Source organism: Penicillium coprophilum (assembly GCF_028826855.1).
Source record: "Penicillium coprophilum strain IBT 35676 chromosome Unknown utg000002l_segment0_segment1, whole genome shotgun sequence".
NCBI classification, from domain to species: domain Eukaryota; kingdom Fungi; phylum Ascomycota; class Eurotiomycetes; order Eurotiales; family Aspergillaceae; genus Penicillium; species Penicillium coprophilum.
The window spans coordinates 3,467,092-3,479,352 of NW_026622722.1; the positions used below are offsets into that span (position 1 = coordinate 3,467,092).

Here is a 12,261-nt window from a genome sequence, read left to right on the forward strand (position 1 = left end):
AATCCTATAGTTAGCTACCTATAGCATTAGATCAGACTAGAATAATTAGAAAAAAGAAAAGAAGTTGATATATCTCATATCACCCGACCCCACGACGCGTCCGGCCGCGTCTGATCACAGTAAATAATCCACCTGTCAACTTCTTCGACATTTGAACCCACTTCTCCTTTTCATCTATCCCACCTACCTCATCACTTTTCATTACAATGCCTCCCAAGAGAAAGCCAACCGACTCCACCGCCAGCAGCGCGAAGAAGTCCAAGGGCCCAGCAGCAAACAGCCCTGAAGTAGACATGGAAACCGAGCGCGCACTGGACAAGCGCTGGGCCCCCGTCTCTGTATCCCGTAACGCAGAATCGGAGTTCAGATTACGAACCCGCGACCCCGTCAAGGCTTTCAGTTACGTATGTCTGGGATGCGCGCCTTGGAAGACCCAAATTACAGACGACGATTCTGAGAATGAGGAAGACGAGGAGTTTATAGAGCAGAAGAAAAAAGACGATCTGGTTGGTGAATCAATGTTGAGGGGAGAATGAATAGTCTCCATTACGGGCTATAGCTAATTCTGATACCAGGAGGCGGACGAAGCCACTACCCTCAAGCCTGCTTCCGAGCATCCAGGAGAAAAATGGATATTCACAAACGCCGGTCTGGCTAAATGGATGGCACTGAAGCATGGTACTGCCGTGCGCGACCCAGACAACTTCGAGATGTATGTCTACAATGACTTCTGTGGATATGCGATTATGGAGCTGGTGGAGAACCTGCTCCTTGATTTTGAGGAGGCCGCCGGTGATTGGAAAATGCAGTGGGCTATCTGTGAAGCGACGGCGTTATATTTCCAAATGGATTCTTTCATGCCGATGATTGGGTTTGTCTCACTGCCTCCGGGTAGAATACTGTGTGTCGACGAATCGCTAACGAGTGCAACATATAGCTGCGACGACGGAGATGGCGTCAAGGCGGTGTGCATCGCCTTCGCCACCATGTTCCTAAGTATGCTTGCCACTCTGGAACGAAACGATCTCTTCAAGCCAGACTCGGAGGTAAAGAACCTCGGAGCCGTCATCGGTCTGTTCATCCGCTTCATTGTGGATGTCGAACAGTACGGTATCGACTGGGATAGCCACGATGCGAAGACCAAGGCTTATGCCGCCAAGCACGATGTCACAGTTCACGGCTTGAACCATGAGCGCTATGAGAATTCGTCTGGTGAGACGGTTGATCTTCCCGAGGCTACCGCGGGTGCCAATGATCCCTGGGGTTGGCGAAAGATATTAGCAAAGCTGAAGAAGGACAAGAATGGACAGCTAGGTGGTGATTCAAAGGACATCACGTCTTGGACTCCTGCAGAGCGCAAGAAGTATGCCTTTGACAAGAAGGATCCCATTCCCCGGAGTGCCTTGACTCATATCAAGAATGGCAGGATTATGGAGATGGGTGGCTGAGTGGCTGTGTTTGTGTATACTAGGATCATTGACACCGGAAGGACTGTTGTCTACGTATGTGTGGGTATAGTTGTTGAACTTCACTATAGCATGGCCATCGCTCACTGTATCCGAGGCAACTAAATGCCCCAAACACCCAGAGGATCAGACCCTATATCCCCCCTTGACTGTTGTAGCTTTTTTACATGCCTGACCAGAGTCCCAACCGAGATTGGACCGATCAATGTGCAGAGCGAGATTGCCCAGATGACCACTAGATAGATCTCAGATGGTCCTTCGGAAGATTTACTCAAGAACATTCCCTTGCTTTCGGCGATTGAAGCGATAAGGTAGCCCACTTCGCCTCGGGCAACCATTGCTAATCCCAGTATAGAAGGCGGGTACAAAGACTTGGGTTTGGGGGGAGGGAGATGTAGGAATCGGGGCGAGAAGTGAGTGGAGGAGATCTGGTCGTTGGCCGAGACCCATTTTTAGCATTATCTGGGGTTGAGACTTCTGCACTGTCATCTTGAGTTGCTGGTCGTTGCGGGAGTTTCTTGTTTCGGTTCGACTTTTTGCTGATAGCCCGTGGACTCGCACAGTAGGCATGAGTGTATGCTAACAATTTTTTGATTGTAGAGACTAGACCCGACACAGGGCTCGGAGAAAACCGAATGAGCCATAGGCCTGTGATCATTTTTCCGATTGTCATCAGTATGGCGTAAATAATCCCACGCCATACAACCTGGCCCGAGAACATTTTGGTTATGGGGATTGCGAATCCGATGGACGCCTGCTGATGTTAATATGTCCCTTCTTGAATCGAATGGAATGACTCACAAAGAAAAAGGCAAGAGAACTCGCTTGACCGGCGCTTCAAAATATTTGCTGTAGACAATTTTACCCGTAGCCATGTCATCATGAGTACTTTCAATTTCTCGAGGTTGCGCACGCGAAGAGAACGTCTCTTCGGTGCGCCTGCTCTTGCTATTCCGCGCGCTTCGTCGATGGTTGGAAGTCAGCTCATGATTTCCACTAGACTGCAGACCAGCAATTGGTGTTTTTACTTCAGCCACCAGCCCATCAAACCAAGAAACAATCACTCCGGCAAGGTAGGCAGCAAATAGACTCGAAGTTCCAGCATACGTTGCACCAGTCACGACGCCGATTAACACACACGTCTGTGCAAGGAATGCAGAATTCGTAGTCTTTAGAAAAGCTGGCAATGTGTCTTTGCAATCAAGCAATTTCTTTAACCCTGGCTGTAAACAGAATGTACACAGCAATAGAAGACCAACAGCAAACCCGATGGAAACAAATATAGGTCGAATTACAGTCACGCCACTGAACGAGTCGGCACTTCCAAGATTGGAAATAATCTGAATCATGACCAGACCAATCACATCGTCTAGCATTGCAGCACTTGTGGTGACTATGCCGAGCCTTGTAGTTGTCAGCTGGGTGGTTGAGAGTATAGTAAAAGTGGTGCCGAGGCTTGTTGCACTCAAGGCTGCACCGGCTGCAAAGGACTGGAGAGAAGTCGCCGACACAAGTTCCTTGAGAATGAAAGACAGCCCCATGGGGATACAGACTCCAGTGACGGCAACGGCTGTCGAAAGAAAGATGTTTGCCTTCAAGGACTTGATTGATGTTGATAGACCGCCTGTTTATTGTAAGGGAACATAACCAACAAGGCAAAAAAAGGAGAAAAAGGCACACACTTACCTTCATAGATCAAGAGTATCAGCCCTAAATAACCAATCTGCTGGATCACTCTTTCTGTCTCTTGATCGAACCATTGTGCCCCAGGTGTGCCCCATAGGACACCGATGAAGAGTTGACCAATTAACCCACAGTAGAGAATCTTGTCCAGGCAGGAATTGATTATGTTCAGGGTCAAAAGAAATCCAGTATAGGTGAGGACTGTTTTGATTGATGGTTCGTGATAGGCAAATGCCGGTTCCGATTCGGATGCCATTTCGGTTATTCCTCTCTAGGTAAGGTATTGCAGAGCCTGGGTTTATTTTTTGTTTTTCTTTTCAGATTTAAACTCCATAGAGGTGTTTAATTAAGGGTCCATAGTCAAGTGCAAGATGTATAGCCTGTGATGAGTGAAAGCCTTGGGAGCTGCCCAGACCTCGGGACGCCAAGTCGATGACTAACGAGACTTTCTTGAGAGCAGACACCGACATATCTTATATATCTATAGACATAGATATAGTATCATATCATTAGTATCACACAGCTTCTAAATAACTAGTACGGTATATCCTTGCCAGGAATATCTATATCACAATGTTAGAATGCTTAGACAAAGAGCTTTCGCGATGTGACAGACTATGCATATAGAATCCTTACTACTCCGTACTCCGTACATGATAATGTATTCAACATTCATAGTCTATATCTTCACATTAAATACAAGTGTCCTATGAGTTTCAACCCATTTCAACCAACCATAACATCTCAATCTCCATCGATATATAAAGGATATAAAAGATGTTGACTCATAAAACTCCACATACTTGCATGCTTAATCGGGACTAGCGGATGACGAAATCGCAATGAGCGTGGCTCGACGAATCAGCGACGACTCGGAACGAGTCAGCTTGTCTGGGGAGGGAGAAGATGCGTGGTTGTTCGTCCTTTTTTTTCTTAGATTTCTTATTCTCCTGTTTACTCCTGTTGATTCCTGGCATATTCATTTTTGTTTGCTTTCAATTACCTCACTCTCTATACACTTCCCTTCTCCCTTCTACCCCGCAGCGATGTCGGCCTCAGGATCTGGAATTCCCGATGCTTCGGGGTCATCCAGCGGTGTGAAGAAGGGTTTCCCTCAGGTTGACCTGTCTGGAAATGACCTTCCACCTTCTCCTGCCCCGTCCAGCCCTCATGCCGGTCGCCGGTACAATATTGCCACCGAGCTAGTCTTCACCGAGGGCAGTGACCAATACAATGCCAGCAGCGTTCCTATCTATCAGGTACAGATCCATCTCGGTGATACCATGGTCCATTCAATTGGAAATGCTGACCATCCTTAATCGTATAGAGTGCTACCTTCAAACAAACCTCCAACGCCGGCGGTGGAGAGTATGATTATACACGGTCTGGGAACCCCACTCGAACACACCTTGAGCGTCACTTGGCCAAGATCATGTCGGCACAGCGTGCCCTGGTGGTGTCATCTGGCATGGCAGCCTTGGATGTGATTACAAGACTTCTCCGCCCCGGTGATGAGGTGGTCACCGGGGACGACCTCTACGGTGGCACCAACCGTCTGCTCAAGTACCTCTCCACCAACGGTGGAATTGTTGTGCACCACGTCGACACCACACAACCAGAGAAGGTTGAGCAGGTGCTGAGCTCGAAGACAACTATGGTGCTGCTCGAAACCCCCACAAACCCTCTCATCAAGATCGTCGATATCGGAAAAATTGCTACCGCCGCTCACGAAGCCAACCCTGCCTGCATTGTCGCCGTGGACAACACCATGATGTCTCCCTTGCTCCTGAATCCACTAGATTTCGGTGCCGATGTCGTGTATGAGAGTGGCACAAAGTACCTCTCCGGTCACCACGACCTGATGGCTGGTGTTATTGCCGTGAACGACCTGCAGCTCGGAGAACGCCTGTACTTCCCCATCAACGCATCAGGATGCGGCTTGTCACCATTCGACTCTTGGCTACTACTGCGCGGCGTGAAGACGTTGAAGGTCCGTATGGATCAACAGCAGAGCAATGCTCAGCGTATTGCCGAGTTCCTTGAGTCGAATGGTTTCAAGGTGCGCTACCCCGGTTTACGGTCGCACCCGCAATACGAACTCCACAATTCCATGGCGCGAGGTGCCGGTGCTGTGCTCTCGTTCGAGACCGGTGACACGGCCATTAGCGAGCGTATTGTGGAGAGTGCCAAAATTTGGGCTATTAGTGTTAGCTTTGGCTGTGTCAACAGTCTGATCAGCATGCCCTGCCGTATGAGTCATGCTAGCATTGATGCGAAGACACGGGCGGAACGTGCTATGCCTGAGGACTTGATCCGTTTGTGTGTTGGTATTGAGGATGCAGATGACTTGATTGAAGACTTGCAACGAGCGGTATGTATTATGTTTCTCCCTTGCATAATTGAATTTCTGCTGACTTTTTCTTCCAGTTGGTGCAAGCTGGTGCGGTCAATGTCACTCTGGATGGTATTGAAGCTCGTTAGATAGGTTCAATTCTTAGTATTTGGCGTTTGGGGGACTCAAAATATGAAGAGTATAATGAAGCAAGCCTATACTCCATTGTCAATTTCAATTTTTATTATATACAACCGTAGACAAAACAATATCAAACAGCCCTGAAGCGTTTATCCGGCAGATAAGCTATCGGGCCGGCATCGGAGAGGCCGGCGCCGGGTCGCGCCCGGGTCATTGTCGTCCGAAGCTGGGGTCAATACTCCAGATATAATCCAGCGTCTCGCATTCCTAATTCAGTTTCTCTCATTTGACCTGTGTACTCTCTGATTAAATGCATAATCTGTCTCTTTTCCAACCTATATGAGCATGAATCGGGATGGTGTTGCGCAAGATACAATATTTCCAATGGCGACAATCAAGCAGGAACAGCCTCAGGAACGACAGGCCACACGTCTGACAGCTTCAACATGGAATACCAAGGACATGAGCAAGCGACTCGGTGTCGATGTCATTAGCGCAGCAACAGCCGGTGCGCTGACCTGCCCATTAATCACCATTATTGATCGGTAAACTATCACCACTCTCAAATGCTTATCCATAAATACAAGACTAATCCCTCCAGTGCAATCATGGAAAAAGCCTCAAAAGGTTTCCCAATCGGCCAAACGATCAACCACTGCCTCCGATCTATGGTCGCTAGACCTAGCGGTTTCTTCTTCAGCGCTCCATTCCTCCTCATTTATACCCTGTACACATCGACCTACCTCACAGCAAATATAATTGACACGCTCGGATCAACAACACGCAACCAGCCCTATAATGCCATCGACACAGGCCTTCCCAAGTTTTTCGCAACAACAATAGTCAACATGACAATCTGCGTCTACAAGGACGCGCGCTTCGCCAAAATGTTTGGCGCCTCTCCTCCCTCCGACTCGCCAGTTAGAAGCAGCGTCATGAACACAAACCCAGTCGCAAGGAAGTACGGCTCTGCTCTCCGCGCACCATGCCCTCCTCCATCCGCACCCATAGCACCAACCCCCCAAATACCGAAAGTCTCCTACGGCCTCTTCTGTCTCCGTGACAGCATCACCATCTGGGCTTCTTTCAATATCCCCGCCCTTATTGCCCCCTCCGTCCCGGACTTCCTCGCCTCAAGCCCAACTATGAAATCTAGCATCGCGCAATTCGCCTGTCCTGCTGCTATGCAGTTTGTTAGTACGCCTATGCACCTCCTCGGTTTGGATCTTTATAACCGTCAGCCTGCCGGTGGTATGCATTGGACTGAACGTGCGGCGCGGATTCGTCGCGATTACGTGCCTAGTTGCTTTGCGCGTATGGGGAAAATTGTTCCTGCGTACGGTGTTGGTGGTGTGGTCAATGTGCGGATGAGAGATTCCTTGATGAAGAGAGTTGAGAGGGGCGAGTAATTTCTCTTTGACCTGATATCAAAGGAAAGGCAATGATTCTTGTGGACCGGAAAGGTAGGGTTTTGGTGGGCTAATGACTTGATGATCTCTTCATTTTGTTCTTATTTAATGTTTAGATTTGCATTTCGTGATTGATCTTGAGATCTCACGGTTCTTCCTCATCTCTCCACTCATCCTTATGGGATTAATGCTCGGCGTTTTTTGTTTTTTGGGCTTTTGCTTCGGTGTTTCATATCCCCAGACTTTGTTCTATGATTTGGCCGGTGATTATTTTGGATTATCTCTTTCTCTACTGTCTATCTCATACTTAGATCGGGGTGTACTTACCTGGGATTTAGCACAGGCCCGGGCTTTGGACTGGTTTGAAGGGTCTTGGCTGTTAATAACTTGGAACTCACTTTGGATATCAATACTTTTGATAAAATTTTCTGTTGAATTGATATATACTCGGGAGCACTAAATAGGTACTTTGGTAGAAGAAAAGAGAAAGAGAGTAAAACTAATCTAGCAGATGATATTCCTTATCAAAAGCAATTTACCACCTATAGAATCCAGTTAGCCAATTGTCATAATCTAGCAAGGAAATCACAAACTTACACAAAGGGCTCAGAATGCAAATATAGCTCCTCAAGCTCGCCCCTAAACACCCTCGCCTGCGCCAAAGCTGCCGCATTCCGAGTGTCATGTAGCATAGAAGCAGGACCACAAACTAAAACTCCAACCCGCTGCTTCTTCTCAAGATGCATCCCTTGAATATGTGCCATCTCAACAGTGTGTGCAACAAGACCAGGAAGATCAGGCCGAGCATAGCGGTGAACATTCAAACTGAAACTTCCCGTGGTGGTAATCTCAGCCGGCGGCATTTTGCCAGCCGTGCCCTTCACCTCGCCTGACTCTGAAGTCGAGGGAACCTCCGATACTTGTTGATCAGTGACGTGCACAGACACCGCAGTTTGAAACCCGTTGTCCGAGTCTGCGGATAATATGGTCGATTCCGAGAGTCGTGATTCGATCTCCTCGATATACCAATCTGCCATGGCGTGGTCACGGGTTGAGAATACAACTTGGAGGTTTCTCCTGGAGGGTGCTCGTTTCTCGCTCGCCGGTGAGTCTACCCCCGTCAACCGGAGTGCTTCGTCGACCATGGCTAATGAGAACCCGCCTCCCGAACCGCCAGCTATCACTAGGATCGTGTCGAATTGCGCCATGTGGGGTTCGCTGACGCCGCCATACGGCCCCTCTATCAAAATCTTCTTCGTGCAGCCTGGATTCTTGGCAGCCATTGCTCTAAGGCGTCCGGTGACGCCATCGCGTGGTTTGATATAGAATATTATTCTCGAGGCTTTGCCTATTTCGTCTGGATTGCGACATGCGGAGGAGATAGTGAAGGGATGGGCGGTGAGTAGGTGTAGGTCGGATGTGAGGAAACGCACGAATACGTGCTGACCGGGGGTCCATTTGATGATCGATGGGACCGAAACGCGGACAAGACCGCTGGGGAGGAGTTCGAGAGTTGCGTTGTGAATTCCGTGCACTAGATAGGTACGGATATGGCTGGCTATCAAGCTTAGGAAGTAAATCACGCCCGAGGCTATGAAGTAGTCCCTGCTATATGTCAACTCAAGGTCATCACGGGGTATGTGGGCGTCAAATATACCAGGAAGAGAGCCGAAAATCACAGTGAAGGAAGAAGAAGATGACAAACACTACCGCCACAAAGATGTGCGTGGCTTTGAAGAATTCGTAGAACCTGTTACTGTGGAAGTGTTAAGGTGTTGTCTCATACATAGGCTAGGTGTGATCTTACCGAATGCATGACAAAGACATCAGGGTTAGATATGTCTGTGATATGAGAGAAGCAACTCCTGTCCAGTAAACAACACTTGTCTTCCACTGATGAACCATGTCCCCTTTTCTGATGTGGTATATGATATACGGGAATGTATGAACCAAAGCCAACACAAACATCGCATAGCTAGTCCAGTGGTGGAACACTTGAAGTTTTTCATGCGGAATACCAGTCACCCCAGAGATCATGTTGGCTTTCGTGCTCAGTGCCCTGAAAGGAGATCAGCACCGACTGGCATGCTCCAAATCCAATACTCACAGTACAAAGGGAAGCAGTGCAAGGGCCATCCAGCCCGATCTAGTCGCAATCGGAGGACTACTTCCATAAGAAGCATCTGTCGGCCAGTAATAGGGCTTTGGGCCGAGTGTCATCGCTATATGAAGTTCAGCCGCCATTGTCACATCTTCACGAGTCCAAACCACCCACCGAAGAAGAATACAGCGCCAACTGCCCCCAGAATCATCACACCTAACGCCGGAGACCAATAGCGCAGCGCAGGCACTCGATATCCCCGATAAGACAAGTATCGTGAGACTGAAGTGAACCAGCGCCATGATCTATTCCGTTTCACTCTATTTGGAGTGAGTCGTATAAGCAAGTGTGATATTGTGAATACTCCAATCACTGCACACATGAAGTAGACGGTGCTTAATGCATAAACATGGTCGGCTTGGTACCTGGAACAGACCTCCGATAAGCACATGTACATGTAGGTCACTCAGGATCAGGTGCATACCAGTATCGCCAGCGATAATTGCGATAGAGACATTGGGCTTCGGTCAATTTGCACTTGTCGGCGCGAGACGAATGAAGCATCACCGGCTGATCAAGCCAGGGTGTGCCTTGAGCCTCCATTTCCATCATCTTGTACCGAAAAGAAGGGCTACTAACACTTGCGAGATACGGTCAAGGAAATACAGATATCATGAGAGATCTAAAGTATCATCGGCAAGTCTGGAGCTAGTTTGCTTTTGGACAGTTGCGGAGGACCAAAAGCGGGAATCCTCTATCCTCGTTGTACCTGTCGAGAGGTGTTGGATGGCCGTTCCAATCATTTCAGTCATTTCAGTCATTTCAGGTACTGTCATCAATCACCTAAACGGATCTGCTCCCAATTGAGCACATTTAATGGATCGATGGGGTCTACACTCATTTCAGAGACTCGTGGTTGGTTGGATTGTCAAAGGCTAAAATGGAGTAGAGCACATTTGCGCTTGATATAAATTGAATCGGACATCGGACATCCGGGGGCTACTGTCCCTTGGAAAATACTACCTATACATCATGCATATATCTTGCATCTCTGAATATTCCGGGATTCTCTCAAATGCGAGCTATTCAACGCATGCGGAGCAATCGAGGCTTGAGCCACAGTGGATAATTGGTCTACCTGAGGGACTATGTGGAAAGATGTTGAAAGAAAAAATACCTCAATGAGAGAGTCATAGGGTAGTATGCACCAAATCAAAACTAAACCAATGAAGTAATTGAAATGATACCAAGAAGAAAAAAAAAAGAAGAAAAAATCAAGGTACAATAGGTCTGCATCGGGACTAGCGTCTCACATGGCCGATCCAACCCTACATTCCGCATTCTCCTAGTCGATTGCGCTATGATCCTGAGTCTCACGTCCTCTGTTGAAGGGGTATCGCTGCAATGGATACATTACCCCTGGTATGTCCCTTGGTAGTGGAGATCGGGCTCTCACTCCTGATTTCATGCATCATCAGCGCACGGTGGCCTCCACGTACACTGTCTGCTTCGATGCCCTTCGCCCGAAGCACGCTGGTAGCCACACGTGCCGAATCCCCATCGTAGCATACCATAAGAACGTGATGCCTTCCTAGATCTGAGACTAACACGTCGTCGTTGAAGATTCTCTCCAGTTCCACCCATTGCGCCTCCAACAACCCCGGATCGGAGAACGGTGACGCGCTATGAGACCCAAGACTATACAATGGCAAATTCATCGAACCAGGGAGGTGCCACGTGTAAAAATCATTTGCCTGGCGCAGGTCCACAATGCGTTTCTGCGGTTGAAGGGCAATCTCGTTCAATAAGCTTTGCGCAAGGGATTGCGGTGATCCATAAAAGTGCGGTAGGACCTCTAATGCATCCCGCTCCCAGCTCTCATCATATCGATGCAGGTCGACTTTGGTCAGGCGCTAGTAAATAGTTGGGGGATTAGTTTTGTATCTTTTGGTTTTTATTTCTTTGGCCAAGATAGACTCGTTCGGGGGTAATTACCTCGTTTCGGATTGGGTGGAATTGTTGCTTGCCCAACTTTTCAAAGTACTCATCGATGTACTGGTACGGCAGGTCGCAGCAAAGAAAGACGCAGTGGGTTGTGCCATCTGGTCCTGCGAGCTCAGGTAAAGTTCCCGCAACCTTGCGCTTTGCCAGATTTTGGAAGAGTCCTTGGAGGTTGAACCCGGAGGATGGACCACAGACCAGTCCTTCTCGGCATAGGTTTAGGGAGAGAGTATAGGACTCGGCCGACCCGACTTCTTCGATGGTATCTACGGCTGCTCTCCAGGGAAACTCAACAGGGCGCATGAGAGCATATGACCTAGGGCCAGGTACCCGATCACCAGGGGCAGTGCAAACACCAAGTCGGTAAACAGACGGCTTCACGTCTTTAAAATAGGTCCCAAGGCCGGTCATGGTACCAGAAGTGCCCATACCAGCGCAGAGAACGTTTATTTCAGGAAGCTGCTTGAATATCTGGGGCCCGGTCCATCGGATATGGGACTTCCAGTTGTTGTTGTTTTCGTATTGGTTGGGATTGACAGTCGTCTCTGACTCCAGAGCCAATCTTCGGGCATTCTGAATACCGCCTCTTTCGTCCAATGGCTCTGGTTGAGACGGCCCACCGAACAAGGTAATGTCGAGACCGAAGAATTGCATCAACTTCAGCTTTGCGTCGCTAGTTTTGTTACTCAGGAAGGCCCGGGTATCATTCACTCCGTGCATAACTCGGGCAACCATTGACATCGAAATCACTGTTGACCCGGAGCTGTATTCGATGATCTGGTCTGTCTTGCCGGAAACAACGCTAGATTCGAGCATGTTCAATGCTGATCCCCTGTTAGCTTGCAATTGATGTTTACTGTTCTCCCAGGGCTTCTCATACCTGGCATTGCCTTGACATTGTTTGCCGGATGCATGGTCATCATTTTGGCATATATCCGCACCCCATCTTCATGATAAGGGTTCAAATGAGGTGGGAGCTCTACAAGAGGTAGAGGAGGCTGACAGTCCGGGTTGAAGTATTTTTTCAGCGAGTCGGTACCAAAGTACACATTGCGCTCATTCATATTAGCCATTTTCTGGGAAGAATTGGTCTTCTTGCCCGGGGCACCTTTAGTGCAAGATATAGAT

The 12,261-nt window shown here is 48.5% G+C and overlaps 6 protein-coding genes across 6 annotated transcripts; 3 read left to right on the plus strand and 3 right to left on the minus strand.

The window, feature by feature from the left end:
- Nucleotides 1-206: 206 nt before the first annotated feature.
- Nucleotides 207-1,448, plus strand: N7500_003388 (uncharacterized protein; the record flags this gene model as incomplete). Its single annotated transcript, XM_056674534.1, has 3 exons — nucleotides 207-506; nucleotides 579-871; nucleotides 938-1,448. The coding sequence occupies 3 exons, from the start codon at nucleotides 207-209 to the stop codon at nucleotides 1,446-1,448; spliced, it is 1,104 nt and encodes a 367-aa protein (XP_056535059.1).
- Nucleotides 1,449-1,806: 358 nt separating this feature from the next.
- Nucleotides 1,807-3,405, minus strand: N7500_003389 (cation:proton antiporter; the record flags this gene model as incomplete). The annotated part of the gene is made up of 3 exons (XM_056674535.1): nucleotides 1,807-2,220; nucleotides 2,288-3,090; nucleotides 3,153-3,405. 3 exons carry the CDS (start codon nucleotides 3,403-3,405, stop codon nucleotides 1,807-1,809), a joined length of 1,470 nt encoding a protein of 489 aa, XP_056535060.1.
- A 790-nt stretch (nucleotides 3,406-4,195) lies between these two features.
- N7500_003390 (cystathionine beta-lyase STR3) lies at nucleotides 4,196-5,630 on the plus strand (the record flags this gene model as incomplete). The annotated part of the gene is made up of 3 exons (XM_056674536.1): nucleotides 4,196-4,408; nucleotides 4,477-5,520; nucleotides 5,577-5,630. 3 exons carry the CDS (start codon nucleotides 4,196-4,198, stop codon nucleotides 5,628-5,630), a joined length of 1,311 nt encoding a protein of 436 aa, XP_056535061.1.
- A 331-nt stretch (nucleotides 5,631-5,961) lies between these two features.
- N7500_003391 (uncharacterized protein) lies at nucleotides 5,962-7,031 on the plus strand (the record flags this gene model as incomplete). Its single annotated transcript, XM_056674537.1, has 2 exons — nucleotides 5,962-6,167; nucleotides 6,224-7,031. 2 exons carry the CDS (start codon nucleotides 5,962-5,964, stop codon nucleotides 7,029-7,031), a joined length of 1,014 nt encoding a protein of 337 aa, XP_056535062.1.
- A 593-nt stretch (nucleotides 7,032-7,624) lies between these two features.
- Nucleotides 7,625-9,744, minus strand: N7500_003392 (ferric reductase family protein; the record flags this gene model as incomplete). Its single annotated transcript, XM_056674538.1, has 6 exons — nucleotides 7,625-8,636; nucleotides 8,689-8,787; nucleotides 8,839-9,090; nucleotides 9,139-9,253; nucleotides 9,307-9,557; nucleotides 9,617-9,744. The coding sequence occupies 6 exons, from the start codon at nucleotides 9,742-9,744 to the stop codon at nucleotides 7,625-7,627; spliced, it is 1,857 nt and encodes a 618-aa protein (XP_056535063.1).
- Nucleotides 9,745-10,505: 761 nt separating this feature from the next.
- On the minus strand, nucleotides 10,506-12,239 carry N7500_003393 (putative cysteine synthase B; the record flags this gene model as incomplete). Its single annotated transcript, XM_056674539.1, has 3 exons — nucleotides 10,506-11,045; nucleotides 11,128-11,957; nucleotides 12,014-12,239. Coding segments are annotated over 3 exons (1,596 nt in total), but the record flags the coding sequence as incomplete, so codon positions are not given.
- Nucleotides 12,240-12,261: the final 22 nt, after the last annotated feature.